General features: G+C 49.8%; 1 protein-coding gene across 2 annotated transcripts in view; it reads left to right on the forward strand.

The window, feature by feature from the left end:
- The first annotated feature begins 349 nt into the window (after positions 1–349).
- The window catches only part of NUP160 (nucleoporin 160), a 30,398-nt gene continuing 8,850 nt past the window's right edge, over positions 350–21,897 (forward strand). For both annotated transcript variants that reach the window (XR_005934110.1, XM_030038386.1), the window contains exons 1-22: positions 350–578; positions 668–878; positions 3,983–4,205; positions 4,449–4,527; positions 5,372–5,486; positions 6,257–6,415; positions 7,426–7,503; positions 7,728–7,825; positions 8,671–8,755; positions 9,224–9,292; positions 10,038–10,121; positions 11,025–11,195; positions 11,325–11,424; positions 13,047–13,212; positions 13,841–13,956; positions 14,045–14,205; positions 15,552–15,685; positions 16,001–16,071; positions 17,624–17,783; positions 18,472–18,541; positions 21,269–21,367; positions 21,693–21,812. Coding sequence is in view for 1 of the 2 variants with exons in the window: in XM_030038386.1 (XP_029894246.1) it covers positions 376–578; positions 668–878; positions 3,983–4,205; positions 4,449–4,527; positions 5,372–5,486; positions 6,257–6,415; positions 7,426–7,503; positions 7,728–7,825; positions 8,671–8,755; positions 9,224–9,292; positions 10,038–10,121; positions 11,025–11,195; positions 11,325–11,424; positions 13,047–13,212; positions 13,841–13,956; positions 14,045–14,205; positions 15,552–15,685; positions 16,001–16,071; positions 17,624–17,783; positions 18,472–18,541; positions 21,269–21,367; positions 21,693–21,812 (2,772 nt within the window). In the remaining variant the exon portion in view is untranslated. The remainder of the gene's footprint in view (positions 579–667; positions 879–3,982; positions 4,206–4,448; positions 4,528–5,371; positions 5,487–6,256; positions 6,416–7,425; positions 7,504–7,727; positions 7,826–8,670; positions 8,756–9,223; positions 9,293–10,037; positions 10,122–11,024; positions 11,196–11,324; positions 11,425–13,046; positions 13,213–13,840; positions 13,957–14,044; positions 14,206–15,551; positions 15,686–16,000; positions 16,072–17,623; positions 17,784–18,471; positions 18,542–21,268; positions 21,368–21,692; positions 21,813–21,897) is intronic.

Genomic DNA, 21,897 nt, shown 5'->3' on the forward strand with positions numbered 1-21,897 from the left:
AAACCCTCCCCACCCCCTCACCAATCCCCTCCCCATCCCCCTCTCCCATATCCCCCTCCCCAAATCCCCTCCCCATCCCCTCTCCCCAAATCCCCCCTCTCCCCATATCCCCTTCCCCAAATCCCCTCCCCATCCCCTCTCCCCATATCCCCCCTTCCCCCAAATCCCCCTCCCCAAATCCCCTCCCCATCCCCTCTCCCCATATCCCCCCTTCCCCAAATCCCCCCCCCACGCCCCCTTCCCCCGCCCCGCCCACTAGGGGGCGCCGCAACACTCACCCCCCCCCCCGCGCCAGCCCCCTCCCCTCCCCGTCACCCCCCGCGCCTCCCTTCCCGTGATGCCCCGCGCGGGTGAGGCGGGAAGGCGGGCGGCAAGATGGCGGCGGGCTTGGCGGAGCGGAGCTGCCTGGAGCTGAGCGCGGCGGCTCGGGGCCCACCGCGACGGTTTCAGGAGGTGGTTTTTAGCCCGCCGGGGACGGCTCCTCTCCCCGCCGGTCGTTACGGGGACAGCGCGGGAGGGTTTTGCTACCAGGAGAGCGCGCAGCTCGCCGCCGCCACCAGGAACCGCTTCGTGCGGTGGTGAGTGAGGGCCCGGGGGCAGGCTGGGCCCATCTCCCTCCCCTGCCCGTGCGCACCGTCCTCACGCCACCCCCGGTTTCTTCCCTCAGGACCACGTCGGGAGACACGGTGGAGCTGGTGGAGGAATCTCTGGACGTCAACCTGCTGAACAACACCGTACGCCTCCACGTCCAAGGCTGCCCGTTTTTACCGGGCGGCGTGCACCTCTGCGAGGTGCAGAATCACTTGGTCGTCCTCCTGATCACCGCGCAGACGGTGCATCGCCTGCTCCTGCCACATCCCGCTCGCATGTACCGCAGCGTGAGTACCGGGGTGGCCTGCTTCTTGCTTGTGTGAGCCCCCTGCCTCGGTCCTGCCCGTTAACCGCCCTCAGCGAAGCTGCTAAGTACATTGCAAAATAGCGAAAGCCTTGGCGTGCTTCTCAGCAAGGGCACAAAGTGCTGCTTCCCACCTGTACTGCTTTTGGCCAGGATAGAGCTAATTTTGGCCGGGATAGAGTTAATTTTCGTCATAGTACTTTGTGTGGTACCATGTTTTGGATTTGTGATCAAAACAACATTGATAATGCGCTAATAATTTAGCTGTTGCTGAGCAGTGTTTGCACAGCCTCAAGGCCTTCTCTGTTGCTCACTCTGCCCCCCCTGTGAATAGATTTGGGGGTCTGTAGCGCTTTGGGAGGGGGCACAACCAGGCAGATGACTCAAACTAACTAAAGGGATGTTCCTTGCCACATGACATTGTGTTTGGCGATAAGAGGGAAAAGCAGGGGTTTTGCAGGGGTTAGCCATGTTTTTGCTTGGGAACTGGCTTGGGTGTTGGTCTATCCAGCCTTTGTGTCCCTTGTTTTGTTTTCTCTTCTTCTGCTTGTCCTTCACTTCTTAAGCAATTATTTTATCTTTTTATCTTGACCCCTGAGTTTTCTTGCTTTTATTCTCCCTTTCCTCTTTCCCCATGCCATTTGGGAGGGAGCAGTCGAGCAGCTGTGTGCTCCTTCAGTGCCCACCAGGATTAACCCCCAACATGGCCCTGTCACGGGGCTTCACGCAAACCCTGTTGCCATTGTCATGTCTGTGTCATGTGGGCTGGCTGTCGAAACACTGAGGTGAGCTGCTGATGGGTATGAAGCTCAGCTTTTCCTGAGCCCTTCCAGTTGGGCTGGATTTTTTTTCCCTGCTGAACAGACCATATACTGGTTTTGGCTGGGACGGAGTTGGTTTTCTTTGCAGCAGCTCGCATGGTGCTGTGTGGCAGATTTGTGACCAAAGCAGAGTTGGGGACATGCTGCTGCTTGAGCTGTCACTGAGCAGTGCGTGCACAGCATCGGGGGCTTCTCCTTTTGTCGCTCTGCCCACCCTCCCCCCCCCCCCCCCCCCAAACAAGCTGGCTGCGGTGGCCGGGAGGCTGGGAAGGGACAGTCCCTGTGCTGTGACACTGTGTTCAGCAACACGGGGAGGGAATTGGGGCAGGTGACCATTGCTCAGCGCCTGGCTGGGCATCAGCCTGCTTGGAGGAGGTGGTGAGGGATTGCCTTGGCATTGCTTGGTTTGTTTTTATTTTATTCTTCCTCTTTCCTTCGCTTATTAAACCATCTTTATCTTGACCCACGAGTTTTTGCCGCTCTTGTTCTCCCGTGCCCTGCTGGGGCCCGCGGCTGGTGACAGTTACCTGCCAGCTGGGTCAGTCCACCACAACTGATCGGTTTCGTAGCTCTGTGGCGGGGATTTGTACCCCAGGCTGGAACCCTCTGGTGTTTCCAGAGGTGCAGAGCTGGAGCATGTCAGGCTCTCTTTGAGTTTTGTGGAAAACTCTGCACTTTAGTTTCTTAGTCCTCCAAACTTTTCTAGTTAAATTTCTTTATAGGTGTTAAACTGCTAAACTCCCAAGTCCTCTGATTCTTGACCAGATACAGCAAGCGCGTTCATCAGTGTGGGGTAGTTCTCTATGTGGAAGTGAAAACTGCTGGGGACAAGAGTCGGATAGGAAAAGCAAGCTGGAAACCTCTTGCTTTGTTTGGATCTGAATGTGCTCAGACCGCATGTGGGGGAGGCAGAAGCCGTAGGCATCAGACTTGCAGCGTTTGCCCCAAAGCTGAGGGTATTTCAGATTTGTGAATAGGGCTCTGATTTTGATGAAAGTTGGTGACATAACCTGAAATGAGGTTCAGAGGTTGGAGGTGGCTCTGCTGGTGGTCCTGGGGCCCGGCCTTGTGACGAGGGAGGCCTGGCTGTGTTCGTAACTTGCCCTCTATGCAGCAAGGCATAGAATCTTTTTATTTCATGTGGAAGATGGATCTTATGCAAAATTTACATCTCATTTACCCATTTGCTATGACTTTTTCTCTCGTGTCTGCTTCTGGTGTGTCTTTGTCAGGTCCCTTTCTTCTCTTGTGTTGTGGTTTAACCCCAGCCAGCAACTAAGCACCACGCAGCCGCTCACTCACTCCCCGCCCCCCCCCCCCCCCCCCCCAGTGGGATGGGGGAGAAAATCGGGAAAAAGAAGCAAAACCCTCGGGTTGAGATAAGAACAGTTTAATAGAACAGAAAAGAAGAAACGAATAATAATAATGATAACACTAATAAAATGACAACAGCAATAATGAAAGGATTGGAATGTACAAATGATGCGCAGTGCAATTGCTCACCACCCGCCGACCGGCACCCAGCTAGTCCCCGAGCGGCGATTCCCCACCCCCCCTCCCCAGTTCCTATACTAGATGGGACGTCCCATGGTATGGAATACCCTGTTGGCCAGTTTGGGTCAGGTGCCCTGGCTGTGTCCTGTGCCAACTTCTTGTGCCCCTCCAGCTTTCTCACTGGCTGGGCATGAGAAGCTGAAAAATCCTTGACATTAGTCTAAACACTACTAGGAGCAACTGAAAACATCAGTGTTATCAACATTCTTCACATACTAAACTCAAAACATAGCACCGTACCAGCTACTAGGAAGACAGTTAACTCTATCCCAGCTGAAACTAGGACATCTTGGAGAGCTTATCTCTTGCTTTTAGTGTTCCAGACAGCTTTCCCAAGGGATGATGCTGTGCTGTTGCAGAGCTGCTCTTCACAGGACTTGTTATCAGCATTTTGCTGTGAGCTGTCTCAAAGCAGCTGATGGACTACGGGACTTCTTTGGGGGTGTTACAGTATATGAGCGAGGGAGAAAGTGAGCGTTCTGCTAGAAAATTGCGGGTTTTGAAATCCCTTTCATATCTGGTTGTGAACAGCGGTGGTCATGGGTTAACAGTAAGGGAAACAGGAGTGGTAGTGATGAGAGTTCTTACCGGAAAAATCCTTTTTATCAAGTAGCAGCATCACAGTTGCCATTCCACAGGTGTCTGGTTGTTTTTTCTGTGCCTTGTGTATGTGTGCTCAGGTTTTGTACTCTCTGCTGTTTCCCTTCTCCAGGAGCTGATAACAGAGAGCCAAATGCAGTCCGTGTTTACAGATATTGGCAAAATCAACTTCAGAGATCCTTCAAATTACTGTGTGATTCCCAGCGTGCCAGGCCTGGCATCTAATTCTGTCGCCTCAGCGGCGTGGCTCAGCAGTGAGGGGGAGGCTCTCTTCGCTCTGCCCTCTGCTTCGGGAGGGATCTTCGTCCTTAAGCTGCCTCCTCACGACGCGCCTGGTAAGGAGTGGGAACAGGCTGCCTCCTCGCATCCACCTCTCTGCGAAACACCACTCCATGTAGCATCCCCTCTCCTAGCTTTGACCTTTGCTCAAGTTTAGTTTTTGTCATGTGTTGTACAAATTCAGTCCACACACACAAAAGCTCTTTTATATCGTGCCTGTGAAGCCCCTTGCTGGTGGCAGTAAATATTTTATTAATGAGTACTCAATGTATTTCTTAATATCACTTTTATTTTGAAAGGAATGGTTTCGGTTGTGGAATTGAAACAGAGCTCAGTGATGCAGCGTTTCCTTACCGGTTGGATGCCAACTGCCATCAGGTTAGTGTCTGGTGACGAATAAGCGGAGCTAATTTTGTCTTTTCGATTCCCTCACCTAGAGTTTCTAGCTGAAGTAAAAGACAGGCAAGTCAGCATCTATAAATACTCTGCCAAAAAAGTTAACTGGGTCACAGGGCCTATCACGGTACGGAAGTTGGGACTTGAACGCTGGATTAGTTCATCTTAATGGGGTCCTGCTGATTCTGCGTGTCTGTGTCTACGAATATGTTATATCTAGTAATTGGCCTCCAAGGATTTGCCCAGGATATGGCTCGCAGCCAGCGCAGATTAAGGATTACAACAGTTTTATGTTCTTGTCCTTGTTCTGAAATGTCAGGCTTGTTCCTGACCGGCAGAGGTTACCTGTGGATGACACAGACGCTCTGTGTGCAGACTGGGCTCGGTGTTGGATCGTAATCGTTACGGTATCTTAGGGCGCACAACCAAAGTCTAGGCCCTGTTACCTGGAAATGATAGCAAGTCCCCTGATGCCCTGAATGACTTTGACCATCAGCAGTGTGTTGCTTGGGGCTGGCTGGTCAGATCCTTGCTTCCCTCTGGATCCTTCGCCTGCGTTCTGCAAGTACTAGGCTGGGGCTGGGGAAGCCAGGGATGTGCTTTGGCTCTACCAAAGCGGGTGAAGAACTGGGCATTACTGTTGTGGTGGGCTCCTCTGCGCCTTGGATGCTGACCCGCACAGTCCTGAAACGCTGCTCTCTCCTCCTGATCTCACACCACTGATTTATTTGTTTTTAAACACAGCGTGATAGAAACCCTGTGCCTTGGATCTATGCATTAGCCTTGATTTTCTTTTAAGCTGTTGAAATAAATTCTGTATTTTCAGAGGTGACTGTGGCCCATCGGACCTGCCTATCAGCCTCTCTGTTCATTGCCTAGATCACGATGCCTTTCTCTTTGCTCTCTGCCAGGACCATAAACTTCGGATGTGGTCCTATAAGGTGAGCGAGGCCTGGATTTGGGGGAGCAGCATCTTCCACCACTGCTTGAGCGATAGTCTGAGGCTTAAGGAACGAAGGCGGAGTAGTTGGCATAGATTTTGTCTGCTGTTAAATTGTCACTGAGTCAACCTCTACACGCTGGGGTTCAGGGCAATTTGTGAAAACTGTTGTGGCGTGTGTTTGTAGCCACATTTGGAAAGTGGTTGGTGGGTCTTCTCTGTAGCAAAGCCTTGTGCATAGGATAAGAGGCAGTATTAGGTTATTTAGAAATGTACTGGAGCTTTCAGGAAGGCAGGCGGGAGCTCTTCAAGGGCTGAGGAGGCAGACCAAATGGATTTTATACTGCTTTACCGGTAATAAGAGTGTCTTTGTAATGTGGCTCCTTGTCAACAAGAAGTTAATAAAAGCCTCTGCTTGCTGCATGCCACTTGCTCCAAATATCAGTGCCAAAGCTAATCGACCAGCACAACTGCTTTCACGGCTCATCTGCACTGGAATGCATGCGTGCATTACAGGAGGGAGGGGAAGGTTTATTGTACGTGCCTGGGCTCTGAAAGCCCATGTGCTTGGTGGGAGAGGGCACAGGTGAGATGGGGAAAGCTGAACAGTGTTAAACAGTGGTTTGGGTGTGCATATGGATGCTTTATTTGCATCCTTTAGAGGAAGATCTGGGCAGACTTTGGCCAGAAGAGGAAGGATGAGGGAGAAGGGCAGTTTCTCAGTCCCGAGTCTTTCCTATGCTACTTTCCTGACACCTTTGTTTTGCATAGGATCAAATGTGCCTGATGGTTGCAGATCTGCTGGAGTTCATGCCAGTCAGCAGGGACCTGCGGCTTGCAGCTGGGACTGGGCATCGACTGCGACTGGCCTTCTCCCAGTCCCTGGGGCTTTACCTCGGCGTGTACATGCATGCGCCCAAGCGAGGGCAGGTATGGAGTGACAGGGCTTCCTTGCTGTGAATGCATCTTTCTTGGGCTGCATGGCAAATATGTTGTTCCTCCTTGGATTTGGGCCTGTAAGGCAAGAAATAGGGAAAAGTTTCATGTCTGACCCTCTGGAGAGAGCAGTACTTTCTGAATAAACGTTTTTGCTCTCAAAACTCTGCAGGATACACGTGCCCTCACCCTGGGACTGGAATTCCCTGTGTGACTAAGCTGATCTGTTGAGTGCTAGTTCACTTGTCCACCTCCTGTTCTGGTAGGATCCCGAAAGCACGTATGTGCCGTGGGAAAAGGAAAGGTCCAAAAGGAGCTAAAAGCATGGAAATACTGATAGTATGTTTATGTCGGGCTCCTGGGAGCATGCAGACGCATCGTTGTGCGTTGCCAAATGTTGACTTCTGTAGAACTTCTGCTTCTTGCGGTGAATAATAAATTTAGCAGGACAGGAATGACGACACAGAGCAGTCTCATCTGTTGGACAGCTTACCCTCTCCATTCTCCAGGGGATTCGCATACAGAGCAGAAGCGTGTATCGTGACTTGTGCTGTCCCACCAGCGCTCTCCTTGCTCTGGTGAGAACACCCAGAGCTTGGTTTGCAACAAGTGGCCTGAGGGTTCAGGGCTTTTCCACCTTAGTCTCCTTACTTCCCCATGTCATGTTGTTGCTAGCAGTACCCAGCAGTGATGGTGTTACTGTTTTTCTGGTTTAGCCTTTAAAAAGAGAGCTAGAAATCCTTCAGATTCAGGCAGAGATGAGTGTCCTTGCCAAGAACGCTGAAGCCAATGATGTCAGTACGTGGCGCAGACGGTCAGCTTGGCAGGGTCCATGGCTGGCTGTGCGTGGTGTACTCAGCTTGGCCCTCCTGCCCTCAGCCCTTAGGGGTCTGTTGACTGTAACATCAGGCAAAGAGAGGGACCAGAGAGATGAGCTTCCCCATGACGTGCTGGTTATTGGCTTAGCTGTCCTTGAGCAAATGACTTACAAGGTGTGTTTGTAGTTCTGTGTCTTCCAGCTGGTGAGCACCGAGAGTAACCGCTACAGCCTTGACCACATATCCTCCCTGTTCTCCTCGCAGGTGAGCACTGGGGCCCAGCTCCCCCAGAAGGCACCAAGACAAGGGGGAGGGTTGCTTACTGAGAGATCAGAGGCCTGGACTTGGGGATTTGAGAGTGAATAAAGAACTCTTCCCAAAGCCTGCTTAAACGATACGAGGGAATGTTTTGCTGTCGTTAAGTACACACGTCTCTCTGCTGTACTTGAAATTATGATAAGAAAGTAAATTTGCCCTCTCTCTCCTAGGAGACTCTGGTTGACTTTGCCTTAACCTCGGCTGAGATCTGGGCACTGTGGCACAACGAAGAGAATCAAACCGTTGTGAAATACATCAATTTTGAGCAGTGAGTTTCTGTGCTGAATCGCTAGCATTGATAGCCTCATGGGGGTAACTACAGGAGCCGCTCCACATGCTGCTCATTAAAAGCTCTGTTCGAGCTCCTCAACTTGTCTCCTGCCCTGCTTTGCTGACCAAAGTGTGTGGAGATGCAGCAGTACCTACTTCTTCATATTGCGGTGTTCGTGTCGTGCACAACTGTGTCTTTCTGCAGCACATATTACATGGAATTTTTTTTTTTTTTTGGTTCTGCTTTCTAATGAAGCTACAACTCAGCTGCAGGAATGTGAAAAATTTAAAAAGCTGGGTGGCAGTCTTGCTGAAAGTGGAGTCTGCTGTGAGTGTGTTGGAGGGAGGGCTGTAGTTCACCGACACCTCCTTCAAAACATAACCATCTGGTCTCTTCCAAGAAAGATCATGTTTTGAGTGATGTGAAAGAATCATCCCTGCCTTTATAAAGCTGAGAGGGTAGGCTTGGTGCATAACCAGGACCAGGGAGTTAAATAGTGGGTGAAAAAATGCTGTGAGTATGCAAGTTTAGGCAGAAGAATCTACTGGTCAGTTTGAGAAAGAGTTGCTTGGTGAGCACGTGTGATGAGGAGAATGTTGATAGAAATGAAGGAATCCAACCTGTTCTGTTAGCTTAGGGCTGGGGATGCCTCCATTAAGTTCTCCTGGCTAAATCTGTCACTTGTCACTAATCAAAAGCTCCTGTTATCAGGTCCAAAGGGCCATGGTTGGTGTAAGTGATCACTGGTGAAACTGACAGGTTTGGTTCAGGTAGCTGCTCCCAGGTGCGCTGTGTTGGAGCACTGCAATGCAAAGTTGATTCTGGTTTTGTTTTTCTGCCAGAAATGTTGCGGGCCAGTGGAACCAGGTCTTTGTGCAGCCACTGCCTGAAGAGGAAGTGACGGTTCGACATGATCAGGACCCCAGGGTGAGCCAACTATAAAATAGCAACAAGAAGTAACGAAGCTTCTCTGCCCAGGAGAACATTAAGACAGTTCAAGTGTACAAATTATATTGATACATTCTTAAAATGACTGCAAATTAAAGGGGACAAGCCTTAGCTTCTGTTACCACAGCATTAAAGCACTAAGCATGGTTATGAAACCAGAAGTTGAGGGATGAGGAGAATTTCAAGTCAGTCAAGAGAGAGCCTTGAGACAAGACACATGAATAAAGAAGATTTGGAGTGTGCAGGAAGCACTGTTCGATAACGGGAACTGCTAAGGGGTTGGAAGGGGAGAGGTTGGAGCAGGATGTGGGTATGAACTGAAGTTGGAAAGAAATACAGGTCCATGGGATAAGGTTGAGAATGGGAGGAAAGACCAGAAGCAGTATCTTAAATGCTCTCCTCCTGACATGTGTGTGTCCTTAAATCATGATCTTTTTCTCTTTGCAGGAAACCTACCTGGAGTATCTCTTCATGCCTGGCCGGTTCACAAATGCAGCTATCCAAAAGGCTTTACAGGTTAGTGAGAGGTCATTTGGTGCGCTCTCTGTTCAGCTTCTTCCTGGCCATTTAGATGTGAGGCAACAGGATTCCTTGGAGCTCTTGGCTGGCATCAGTTTGCATTTGATAGTTTGTAGACCTGTCAGTAGTCACTGAAGCAAGTCAGCGGCTGTTGTGCCATATTTCAGCCGGTGTGTGCTGACGGCGGGAGGCAGAACGTGGTTTCCAGAAGATGTTTTCCCTTCGGACAGCAGGTTGCTGAGCTTTCTTTTCATTGCCTGCTGCTTTAGCCCTGTGAACAGACTCTCAGCCCACTGTAGTGCTGTTTCTCAGAATATATCCGCTCAGTTCTGGCTCCTCTGGGGCTGTAAAGGGCAGAGCAAGGCAACATGCAGTGCCTTTTCAGGAAAAATGGAAAAGCTAAACTTCCGCTACTCTGATCAGCTTGATTCTTTGTGCTGTGACCTTATGGCAGCCTACAGCAAGGTATAAGAGAGAGCTGCTGTGAAGGAGTGCAGCACTTCTTTCCTTACATCCCAATGCACTGCCTGTCAGGAGGCTTCCTCCATTTCCATAGGAAGAGGAAAGCTGGCTGTACGTTCACGTACCCCACATTTAGCAGCTAGCTGTGTTTTTTAATACTTTTGTCCTGCAAATTACTGGATGATGCTGTCGCGTTTGCTTTACGTTGCTCAATGCTGCTTGAACCTCAGGGATACAGCGCTCTTGCTTTAAAGTAAAAGTTTGCTGTGCTGCTTTTCAGATCTTTTCTCAAGGAACTGAGAGACACATGGATCTGACGTGGGATGAGTTAAAAAAAGAGGTTACCTTAGCCGTGGAAAGCGAGGTGAGATTTCCCCCCTCCCCCACCTCGTGTTTTGTTCTTACGTTTGTTGTATGTATTGTGATGGTTCAACGAAGTTAAGTGAGATACAAAGTGACCCCAGGCCTTGTTTTGTCCTTTGTCTCTGCAAAGGAGTTATGTGACTTTTAAAAAAAATAGAGATCTTTATCCTTCCTGCCTGGCTTTTCCCTTCCCTCCTTCTTTTTTGGAGTCCTTTCTTCTTTCTTCCTGTTCTGCCGTCTCGGCTGCCTGGGTGCACTTTGCATGGAGTGTGCTTTGCTGGTGGCGCATCACCTGGTACCCATTTTCAGCTGCCTGCGTGTGGGTGCTGGTCACCACCACGCAGAGCTGTTGCTCATGGACACCAGAAGATAATCTGCTTAGGGGACCTATCTGAAAGATCAACTGGCTGTCCGTTTGGATTTGAATTTCCTCCATTTTTATCCTACTTCTCCAGATTTTACTCTGATATGCCTGATTCTCTAAGCCAGCAGTCCTTCCACCTGCGGCTCATCCTTGAGGGTGCTCAGACTATTGCTAGAAAGTTCACCAAAAAAGGCGGGTTTGTATCCTCTATAGCAATCGTCATGCGTGATGTTTTTAGAGATCTGCAGTGCTGCCCTTTTTCTTGATATTGTTGGTGTTGCTTTATCTAAGGTTGTATAGAAACGGTTCTTGTGGGCTTTGTTCCCCTTGCTGTTTGCTGTGTGATTCACAGGTGTAGGAAAAAACTTAGGTTTTGACAGTAAGGTGGTGGGGAAGAGCACTGTAACTGCTGTTTATAAACCTTAACCATGTAAAGCTGCGGCACTGGTCATGGGACACAAGACAGCAGTCTGAACGCTACAATTTTTCTCTCTGTTTCGCTGCCTGTGTTCATCTGAAGTCTCGTTTTGGTCCTGCTAGTTCCAGGGCAGTGTGACAGAATACGAGTGCTCACTGGAGGAGTTTTGGCAGCTGCAGGTGGAGTTCTGGTCCAAGTTCTATGCCTGCTGCCTTCAATACCAAGAAGCGCTCTCACGGCCCCTGGCCCTGCACTTGAATCCCTACTCCAACATGGTGTGCCTGCTGAAGAAGGTGAGGCTGAGCAGTGGTGGCTTTTTGGCCACTGCAGCCAACTGAAGCAGTCATCTCCAGGGAGGAGTTCTTGTGACTGAGGCGTGGATTTGGGGAGCTCAAAGAAGGGCTTTCTCCTCACCTTTCTAGGGCTCCTTGTCTTTCCTTGTGCCCTGCTCCTTGGTGGACCATCTCTATCTCCTCTCTAATGAGCACCTCCTGACTGAGGACGACGCTGCCATCTTTGATGGTAAGTGAGGAGACATGGAGCTCTTCCATTGTTGGAGGCTGAAACACTGCATGTCAGGGAAGCCTTAGGCAGAGAGATGTGGGAGTTTCCGTAGAGGCCTCTTGAAGTGCTCCTGACTCCATAATTATCTACCTGGAGATAGTTTTCTTATTTTGGCATTTTTAGGGAGTTTTATTTTGTGCAACCTGCCGTCATGCTCACACCAGGAATTAGAAAACAGTGTCAAGGCTGGAAATCTGCTGTGACTTGTTTCAGATAACTTAAAAAGGAAGAATATTAGATTTCAGGCTGCATGTTGCTCAGTGACAAGGACCTGCATTGGTGGATCCTTTGCCCTTGTGGCCTCACAAACTACCTGTGTAGGCTGCGGTTAACTGGTGCCTTTTTCATGCCTGCTCTCTGTGGGACAGCTCTGCCAGCTTGGAGCTCGATAGTGTGCTGGCAGGTCCCCAGTGCTGGTGGGGAGAGCGGGATGCAGAAGCTTGTGTTTTTGATCATGTGGGTGACCCCCCCCATGTGAACCCTGCTTAACACTATCTCAGCTGGGTGCTTGCTCAGCTCTGCCATCCCCACCGAGAGCTGCAAGACCTACTCTGACTCAGTGCAAGTGGTTCTCTTTTGTAAAATTTACCAACCTCTGTGTCTTGCTGATGGAGTAGACTCCTTTCGGAGATTACAGACGAGAAGGAAACTTGTGATCCTGGCGTGCTGGGCTCAACTGCCCAGTTCTGCAAACTTAGATTCAGTGCAATTCTTTTGTATAAATGTTTTCATGTAAGCTGTGGAGAGGGACTGTGCCGTTTCTGCTCGCCAGGAAGTAAACGCCAGAGCGTACAAAACCTGTCGTTAATATTGTCACCACAGTGCCCTCTATGCTTTGCTGGCTGTGGAATGATGTTTCACAAGAAAAAGGCAACGGAAAATGTTACCTAAGCTCCACTTTCATGGTCAAGTGATTTTTATATTTTTGTAAAGAAGAATCATCATCCATTTGGTTGAGCTATTTCTGGATGTGAGAGAAGGAAAGCTGGAGGCCTGGGCTGGGTTTGGGAGGCTAGCAGTTCCTGCCCTGTCTGTTTCAAACTTCTCAAAAAATGTGACTTAATTTTAAAAACACATACATAAAGGATTGCATTGCAAAGCAGTGATTTAAACCCTCAGTACTGAATTTTCAGATCAATTCTAAGAATGTGAAAATCCTCTCTCAGCTGTGAGAGGTAGTGCTGTAAATAGATAGCTGCTGTGACGAGAGTGTGTTCTGCTTGGCAGAGCTAAGCTATCTGAGCCATTTGCTCAGGGGTTTTTTTGCTCTTATGCTGCACTAATTATTTCCTTTCAACCTGTGGCTGGAGAAAATCCCTTGGAGGTAATTTTGTTGTTTTATTGTTGCATCAGTATTTTTTACTTTCCAAATAATAAAGCCCAAATCTTCCCCTTGTGAACTCCTAAGTTTTAATTTGGCCTTGTAGGTAGCAGGGAAGGGTCAGTTTGACATGTGGGACTGAGACCCATCTGATGCTGGTAGTTTGCTGATAGGAACTGAACTAACTGGTTTTTGAATGGTCCTTCCACCTTCGCTTTGAAATCTCTTGTAAATATACAGTTAGATTCTTTCATTACAGATTTGGAGATGTCTCGTGATGTTGTCTGTCTTGTCCAGTGCCTTCGACTGATCGGAGAATCAATTTCCATGGAAATGGCATTCATAATGGAAATGGCTTGCTCCCGCCTCCAGCCTCCAGAAAAGGCTGCAGAGCAGATCCTGGAGGACTTGATAGCTAATGACACGTAAGGAGATGTTTTTGCAGAAGCTCCCCTGCAGGGAGGCAGGGATGGCTGAGCAGGGATTGCCCGGAGCCATCCGTGATTGGCGTCAGAGCACATTTGGGATGTGCAGGCTCTCCCTGTGCTGCAGGAGACTTTTCCAGGTCCCCTCACAGATGGGGAGCGTGGGTATCAGTGACGTTAGCAGGGTCTTCCATCCAGAACCCCCTTGCTGTTGCCTGGGGCCCTCCTGAAAAGACATTTTGGGGATTCTCAGGTGAGATAGAGAGCAGAAAAGGAACAAGTTCCTATTAGGTGATGGTTGCAGTGTGGAAAGCAAGTGCCTGTAGACACTAGGTAGAGGTCAGAGCCTTGGTCAAGCCATGTGGTTACTGTGCTAGCCTCCTCAAATCATTCCCCCGTGGAATGCCAGCTATCTGACTGTTATTTCCTGGTAGCTTGGGGGAGTGGAATAAATAGACTGGTCCCTGCAGGCGCTGTAATAAAACTCCAAGCCAGAAGAGGATTCCCATAAAGAATGTCCAGGCTGATCAGATACACTCCCCTCCAGAAAGGATCAGTAAGGGAGGAAAGGGAGCCCTCTTGAGTTAGATTTCATGTTGCTGATTATTATTATCTTTTCACTTTGCAGGGAAAATGTGATGGAGGATATACACAGCAAACTGCAGGAGATCAGAAACCCCATCCATGCCATTGGAGTGCTCATCCGAGAAATGGACTACGAGACAGATGCTGACATGGAAAGAGGTGATAGCTCTACAGCAGGATGTTTGGGCTGGGAAGGTGTTCTTGTCGGTCTAGTTCCTCCCCTTATCTCGGTGTTTTTATCTTTCAGCTCATCATCTAAATATGCGCATGAACCTCACCCAGCTGTATAGTAGTGGTACTGCTGTCAATGTGGTTTGCTGGGGGGTATGTAAGATTGCCACGATCCGTTTCCTGATCTGTCGGGACCTGTTGATCCTCCAACAGCTGTTGCTGCGGCTTGGAGATCCTGTGAGTACAGCCCTTGAAGCTACTGCTACGCTCTTTGAACTTTTGGATCTGGGGTTCTGCTGGTGCCAGACTGTGAGCTCTGTCTCTTCCCACAAAACACTGGAGGCTGTTTGAACTAGCCCCAGGCTTGGGCAAGCCCTGTTGTCTCCTCCAGCTGCTTTTGTCATCCTAAGCAAAGTAGTGGTGCGCTGCACTCACACCCTAACTCCTTCTTTCCATGCTGAGCATCCAGGAAGCAAAACTCTCTTTGCAGGAGGAGGGCATTGTTTCCTCAGCGCTGCCTGAGCACGTACAGTTCTCCCATTTATTCCCCATCCCTCCTATGCCACTGCGCAGCCCAGCACGCACATGATTGCAGCCTTGTTCTCTGGCAACACAGCACACAGCACCTTTGCGTCACAGCAGCAGTGTTTACCCAGAGGCCTTGGTTTCAGCCTCCGTGAGGCTGCTCCAGCCAGTGCAAACAGCCGCTGTAATGGCAGCTGTGTTTGTGGTCGTGGGGTGGGCTGGACTGGATCCATCCTGTTGGTCGTGTGGCCGCACAAGAGATGGTGCTGATGGTTTGGGTGGACACAGGGGTGCGGAACAAGTCCCCAGACAAGGGGAGTGTTGTTTAAACCAATATTATTTACTTGGAAACGTTACTGTAGTAGTTTCTTGGTTGAAAAGAAATCCCCTTCTTCCTGGATAAGGTTGCCCTGGGAGCATTTAAAGCACTTTGCAAGGTGCCCTTCTGGAGCCAGGCTGTCACAGACCACAAGGCATGTGACCTGCTTCTTGCTTGATGAGGAACTGCTGCTTTGCCACCTATACACGCTTTTGTCCTTCACAAGCATGGATTGTTTTTCCTCTTGTCTCACCTAGCTGTGCTGCTGTTGGCTAGAGCATACAGGGATGCAATGCCTGGGCAGCAGGGCTGGGCCCCGAGATGGTCTCTGCAGCAAAGCTGTGATTTCACTCTCAGTGGTGGTGTTGCAGTGGCACAAAGCACGTTTTTGCTGGTGTCCCTGGCATCAGCAGGTGCTGGTGTTCGCAGGCTAGAGAAGCACTCCATGTGCACATAGCTTTGCTTTTTAAATTTTCCCCACGGGGTCTGGGCCACCAGAATAGTTAACTCATTCCTTGGTCTAAGGTGACACTGTTATTTGTGACTGGGTTATTCTGGCACATGCAGGAGTCCTGCTGGTCTCCTCGATGGGTTGAGTTAACTGCTGGGCTGCTGACTTCCTTGGTGTTCACAGGAGGGACGAGCTGGGCCTGATACAAATCTCACTGATTGCCGTTTTCCTGCCATTGCTCTCTGAGCTTGGCCTCTCGGTGTGCCAACCTCTGTGGTTTGCTTGCAGATGGTTTTGGGAGGGGGACAGCTGTTCCAGTCTCAGCAGGACCTGCTGCACCGCACCTCTCCCCTCCTGCTGTCCTACTACCTGATCAGGTGGGCAAGCCAGTGCCTGGCATCAGACGTCCCTGTCGACACGCTGTAAGTCTCTACCATGCGCGTTCTGTCTTTGATTGTAGGTTCCTGCTAAATCCACCTGAAACACCCTTCCTGGTATGAAAAGCTGGTGGTTGCTGTGGGAGTATCACTCTAGGAGTCAGGTTGTGCTGGGGAGGGTTTTTTTCTCCTTTCATGTTTTGAGCTGACTTTTTGCCTTGTGCTAATTCTGCCGTGTGAGGTCTCGATGTTCTGTGCACTGTTGCCTTTTTCAGCAGTAGGAGTCTGATTTGAACAATGAGCACAATTAAAGCAGGAGGCGTTTTGTTGTTTCTTCACTGATGGCTTTTTCTTCTCTAGGGAATCTAATCTGCAGCATCTATCTGTGTTGGAGTTAGCAGACACCACTGCTGTAACACCACATAAACTAGGTAAGACGTCCACCGTTCATCAGCTCTCAGTTTCTGTTATTTATACCTCTTGCACTCTGTCTCTGCCACCCGAGGGAAATGCTTCATGCAGTGAGCTAATGGAGTGCGTGGTTGGATGACCCCACTTTATGTGGAGATGTTTGTCATGCTGCCCACCACCAAAAACCAACAACAAAACCAAAGTATCTTGTAGCATTGGACTCAGACTGGAGACGTGGATCTTATTCTCAGCCTGAGGAGGATTTGGCTCAGCCAAACATTATTAATTCTGGCCCTGGCAGTACCAGCCAAGCTCACCTCTCGCTCCTGTATGTTACAGTGGCTGTAGTGGGTCAGACCACGTCTGTTCTGCTCACTAGCCTTCATCCCACAGTGACCATGAGCAGCAGCTCAGGGAAACGAGAGAATATAGAAATACTTCCCCAAAACGTGCTTGTGCTTCCCACACTTTGCAATTCAGACGTGAGTGTTGCTCACAGCCAGTACCTCATGGGGGAAATTGCAGCTGATAATTCGTTCACATTTTGAAAGTCTTGCTGCAAAGACGTACGCTTTGGGTTACTGTCTTGGGGGAGAAATCCTAATGGGTGAGACTGTAAGGCAATTTAATTAGGAGGATGCGTACCTTGAAGTGGTTACAGAGGGAGGTGGTGAGCAGGGTAGGGGAGAAAATGCACAGGTAAGAGCCTGCTGTAACTAGTCTGCGTGGCACTTCGAGGCTCAGACACTTCAGAGGGAGCTGAGAAAATCAGTGGCAAACAGGCAGCAGTGCCATGTGTGAAGGACTGTGAGCTGGGGAAGAATTTCCTCCATGTGCTGACAGGCCTGAGGCATCTGCGCTCCTTGCAAGCAGGCTGCAATCTTCGGAGTCTGAACTCGCCCTGAATGAGAGTCTTGGTTCAGGAGGCAGTTGCCTCGACGTAAATGTCAGCGCATGAAAGCGAAATTGAAAACATCCTTTGTGTGTGCCAGTGTCGTGGGTTATTTCTTGGCCCGCTCATGAGGAAAGTCCTGTTTGACTGCTGTGCTTCAGGAAAAATATGTGAAACGTAGGGAAGATAGAAAGGAGGTGGCAGCTTGGGGAGAGGCGTTGAGAACAGTTCGCTAATGGGACACTGGGCTGCTTAGGGTGCTGGAATGAGGGAGGCATTTGAAGAGAGCCAGATAGCCAAATCAGCACTCCCTCAGCCCTGCCCTGCAAAACACTCGGTCATGCTGGAAAGCTGCAGCTGGGTTGCGAGTAGTGCAACTGGAGAGAGAACACAGCTCTTTTTTTTTTTTTTTTTTTTTTTTTTTTTTTTCTTTCCTGTTATAATTGAGTTGTGGTTAATAAACATTGCAGTATGTGGCTCTTTGATCTCCTGCTCCTCCCTCTGACTTAACCAGACGGCAAGAGAAATCCAAAACCAACAAGTTTGAGTATTGAACATACTTATTGTTTTGCTCTGACTTAATCTGTGATGTTTGGGCTGATGAGCATAGCATGGTGTAGAAGGCCTGGGATGGCTGCTGCAGGCTTTCTTCTCAGTGTTTCTTTAACTTGTATTTTTAGTATCTGGCCCTCAAACAATTGTGGAGCTATTCTTTCAGGAAGTAGCCAGAAAGCACATCATATCTCGACTCTTCTCGCAACCAAACACTTCTTTGGCTGAAACAAGTTTGAACTGGCCCCATCTCATTACTGCAATAGTGGCTGACTTTCTGCCACTCCTGTATCCTTGGCTGTAAACCCGCTGCGAGGTGCTCGCTTTCACCGGGCTGTAACCAGGGGGACTTTCTGTACGACATGGCAGTGCCGGAGCCCCTGCGCGAGTTGTGCGAGATTGCACGGAGGCTGCGTATCGCATCCAGGTCCTGAAGCTGGGAGTGCCGGTGGGTCTGTGGGAGGAGGGCTGGGGCTAGCAGAGGGGTTAGGGTCGTGGGCTGCGGAGTGCTTGGGGGCTGTAAGTTGGCCATCTCTGCCACCGAGCCTCGTACAGTTCCAAAATCAATGTTTTCCACACCCAAATTTCGAAGACAAGTCTGAACAAGTGACTCTTGTTAGTGTTAGTGGGATTTGTGGGTATTGTAAGATTTCACAGAATCTATCCTGTTTAGGTGCACAACAAAGGATTTGAGTTTTTTACTTTAAGCCTGTGAGCTCTAACAACTTGACTTGGCGAGGTGTGATGCTGGGAGATTTCAAAGGGTAACAAGATTTGGGCAGTTGTGGATTAGATGTACTAATGGTTTTGTTCTAATATGGATAAATCTTATTACAGAATAATGACTTGTGTAAAGAGCAGCTTAATCTTCTCTCCTTTCCCCCCACAAACTGAGCATGAGAGGCATGCCAACTTTCAGACTAGTTCTCTGAGCTCTCCAGACTGGATTGTCCTCTGTTCCTTAACCTCCACTCAGATGGCCCAGCAATCCCGGCTTCCTCTTCCCGGAGTGCCTGATGGGGAGCTGTCAGTACACCCAGCTGCAGGTGAGTGCTTCGCGTCGGCTCTCTCACAGGAGCTGAAAGGGGAAGAGCAGGAGTGAGTGCAACAGTCTCTTTCCACACATGGGTTTCTTTCAGTAGCAGCTCTGCACTTTGGCTGATGCGGAGGTATAACACAGCATAAGCTCCATGCACAGCTAGCTGCCTTACCTCAGCTTAGAAAAAGCTACCCAAAGCGTCTTTCCAGTCGCTGGAGTGTGTTCTGCTTTCCCCTTGTCACTGATGTCTGAGCTCAGACATGAGCTAATCTTCCCATGTCTCTCTTTTGGAGGTAATGGGCTGCAAGTTTGTCCTGCAGATGAAGCGTGCTGTAGGAATGATTCTTTTGGAGAACTGTTAGAAATCTCTCTTATAACTATTGTGGTGTCAGTGCAGTGAACAAATCGTAAGGTAGCAAATATCTTCCATCTTCCTCATGCATCTGTCCTGTTCCCTGTAGTGTCCACCTCTGCTAACAGAAGGGCTTTTTGCTAAATATCTTATACCTAGAAAATGTTGCAGAGAGTTTGCGGGGGAATGATTTAAGATAGTCATCTTGTGCATTTCCTCTTTCATCTGTTTTCAAGAAAATCCAGGCATAAGTGCTCAGAATTATTATATACCCTTTTCGTGGAGGAGTTCAGTCTCCCAGGGCTTGTCTGACAGTGTGATACTGCGTGCAAGAAGCATCTTTGCGGAGCTTGTTTAAATATCACAGCAAGCCCGTAATCCAATAACTTGTTAGCTGCTGATGTACCCGTAGCCTTTCCTGTGGTATCATTGTAAACAGATTGCCCGTGGGACTGGGGGTTCAGAAGGCTGTCTTCAACCCAGCAGCAGAAATACTGTTTCAGGAGGGCTCATCTATTTCTTAAATGTCCTTACTAGTAAAAACTGGTGTAAGAAACATCCATTGTCTTTCCATCCCCAGCTGCACTCCCAACATCTTGGTAGCAGGGCGAGTGAACTACTCTTTTTCAGGTGTCTCCACAGACTGCTGTATTTCAGACCACTGTTTCTCCACCACCTCTTCCTGTGCTCTTCAGGGGCTTGGTAGTTGTAGCTGCTTGTGCTCTAGTTCTGAGCTGCACGATTTCTTGTCTGCAGTGCCATGTGACACATTTCATTCCCTGACTGATGGCAGTCCTTGAGGCACGCAGGGCTAGGCAGGCTGTTACTAATGAGATGTTTTTTCTGTGCTTAGCAGAACCTTTTATTCTCACAGTCCCTTACACCTGGGGGCTGAATTGCTTTCTTTTGTGTTCGTGTTGCTGCCGAGAAGAATGTCAAATCTGCAGAGCTTTTGAGCCAGGAAATGCCAGGACAGTTTGGGCAGCATCGTTCTACCTCCTGGCATATGTGCACTCTCGTGGCGCGAGCACGCTTTGAATTTCCTTGCATTGCTTTCGCCTCACTTGTGTCCCGCCTTGAGGAGATATGGGAGACTTTTATCTCTGCAGGAGCGGGCTCTTCCTCCTCCCCGCTACCTTCTGTTACACTTACTGATCCCAGTCGGTCACGTAAACTTGGATTAAGTGCATTGACCTCGGGGAGCTAACACCAGATTTGCTGTGAGTGCAAGCACGGTGACCCAAATAGAGATGGAGATACAGGAAGCACCCTGCGAGTAACAGGAGGGCACAGAGAAGGTCTAGTGACCAAAGCACTGGCCTGGGACAAGGGCCAAACCTTTCCTTGTTGCTTATTCTGTACGACAAGCTGTTGAGCAAGCCTGGGGTGGGAATTATCTGTTGTGGCTGGTTAATCTGAACGGTGAATCCAGGCTCAGAGGATGCATTGCCATGTGGCTTTTAGTGGACCTGTGGCTGGGGTAGGCAAGGCATATGTGCTGGTAGTTTATGCACGTGCAAAGATGCAGGTCGGCTGGTGAAACCTTGGCTTTACCGCTGGGTCCTGGCTTCTCCTCCTCTTTTCCTGCCGAGTCCCAGAGCCCTGCTAGTGGGACATCTCTGCTTCTCCAAGTATGAAGAGCATACGCCACTCTCCCAGGCACAAGGGATGCCAGCTTTTGAGTTTTCATCGTGCCTCCTAGCTGCTTTTTGATAGGTGATGACACTTTGCAGCCCTTATATTATCCTGACAGAGCAGGCACAGGGCCAGGTTGAGTTGTACTGCCCCGTAGTTTTGGCCAGCATCCGTGTTGTGGTTTTATTTATGGTGTGTCCTTGGTGTCGTCAGTGCTCCACCCCATGCCTGTCAGTTTGTTGCTGTAATCAATGGTCTTCCTTTGGCTGCTCTCCCTCTCCTGCCCTTCTGCACAGATACTGCTCTTCTAACCCCTGCTTTGCCTGTTCTCCTGCTGCCTTCACACATGCGCGCTCCTGTTCAGGCTCTCTGCATGCCAGGGTAATGTTTCCTTTGTGGTCCCTGCAGCAGGTTTGCAGTGGTTGCAGAGAGCATCGTGTCTGATTTTTGGGGATGTTGGGTGCTGTTTCTGAGGTGCTTCGTACAGGCATTGGAGCTATGCAAAGCACGTTGTTTCCTGAGAGCACGTGGGGGATGTCTCCCTATCTTTGCACTGAGGGGACTTTGGGGCTGGGGAAACCAGCCCTTGAGCTGGAAGAGCAGGATTTGTGTGGGCACAGCAGCTAAAGAGGCCACCAAAATAGCACTTTGGTGTTGGAGACCTAACCCTTCCTCTGGTACTGGGTGCCTGCAGGTCACAAGCGAGTGCTGACCTGAATCGAAACTACCGTTCCTCCTCTCCTGTAGGAATACATTCGCCTCCTGCAGCCGTGGTGCCACGTGAACATGGGCTCCTGCTGCTTCATGATGGGCAGGTGCTACCTTGTCATGGGTGAGGGGCACAAGGTAAGGCCCTTGTTTCGTTCTGGCCCTGCCTCTCTCTGGCGTCTGGGACCTTTTTCCTTGGGAGGGTAGAAGTGCACAGGTAGGGCCAGTTTTGTTTCTGCTGTGCAAGTCAGGAAACATCCATCTTGAGCTCTGCCTCCTTTCGGCAGAGAATGGGATGGGAGAGGGGTGGGGGGATCGGTGCTTGGGGAAGTTCTCATTAGCCTGGGGCCAGCGGGTCTCGTACGGTGGAGCTGGAACAGGCAGCACTGTCCTCTCACTGGTACAGCAGGCTGGGTCGGTCCCCCAAGGGGCACATGCAAGCTGCTTTCTGGTCTGCTTCTAGGCTTTGGACTGTTTCTGCCAAGCTGCGTCAGAGGTGGGAAGAGAAGAGTTCTTGGACAGGCTGATCCAACCTGAGGAGGGTGAGATGGTCTCCACTCCACGCCTGCAGTACTACAACAAGGTACGGCTGAGCCGGCCCAGCGTACACGGTCCTGACCGAGTAAATTGGCACCAACTCGTTCCACGCAGACGCTGCTTGGAGAGAG

This window comes from Aquila chrysaetos, chromosome 16 (genome assembly GCF_900496995.4).
Source record: "Aquila chrysaetos chrysaetos chromosome 16, bAquChr1.4, whole genome shotgun sequence".
Taxonomy (NCBI): domain Eukaryota; kingdom Metazoa; phylum Chordata; class Aves; order Accipitriformes; family Accipitridae; genus Aquila; species Aquila chrysaetos.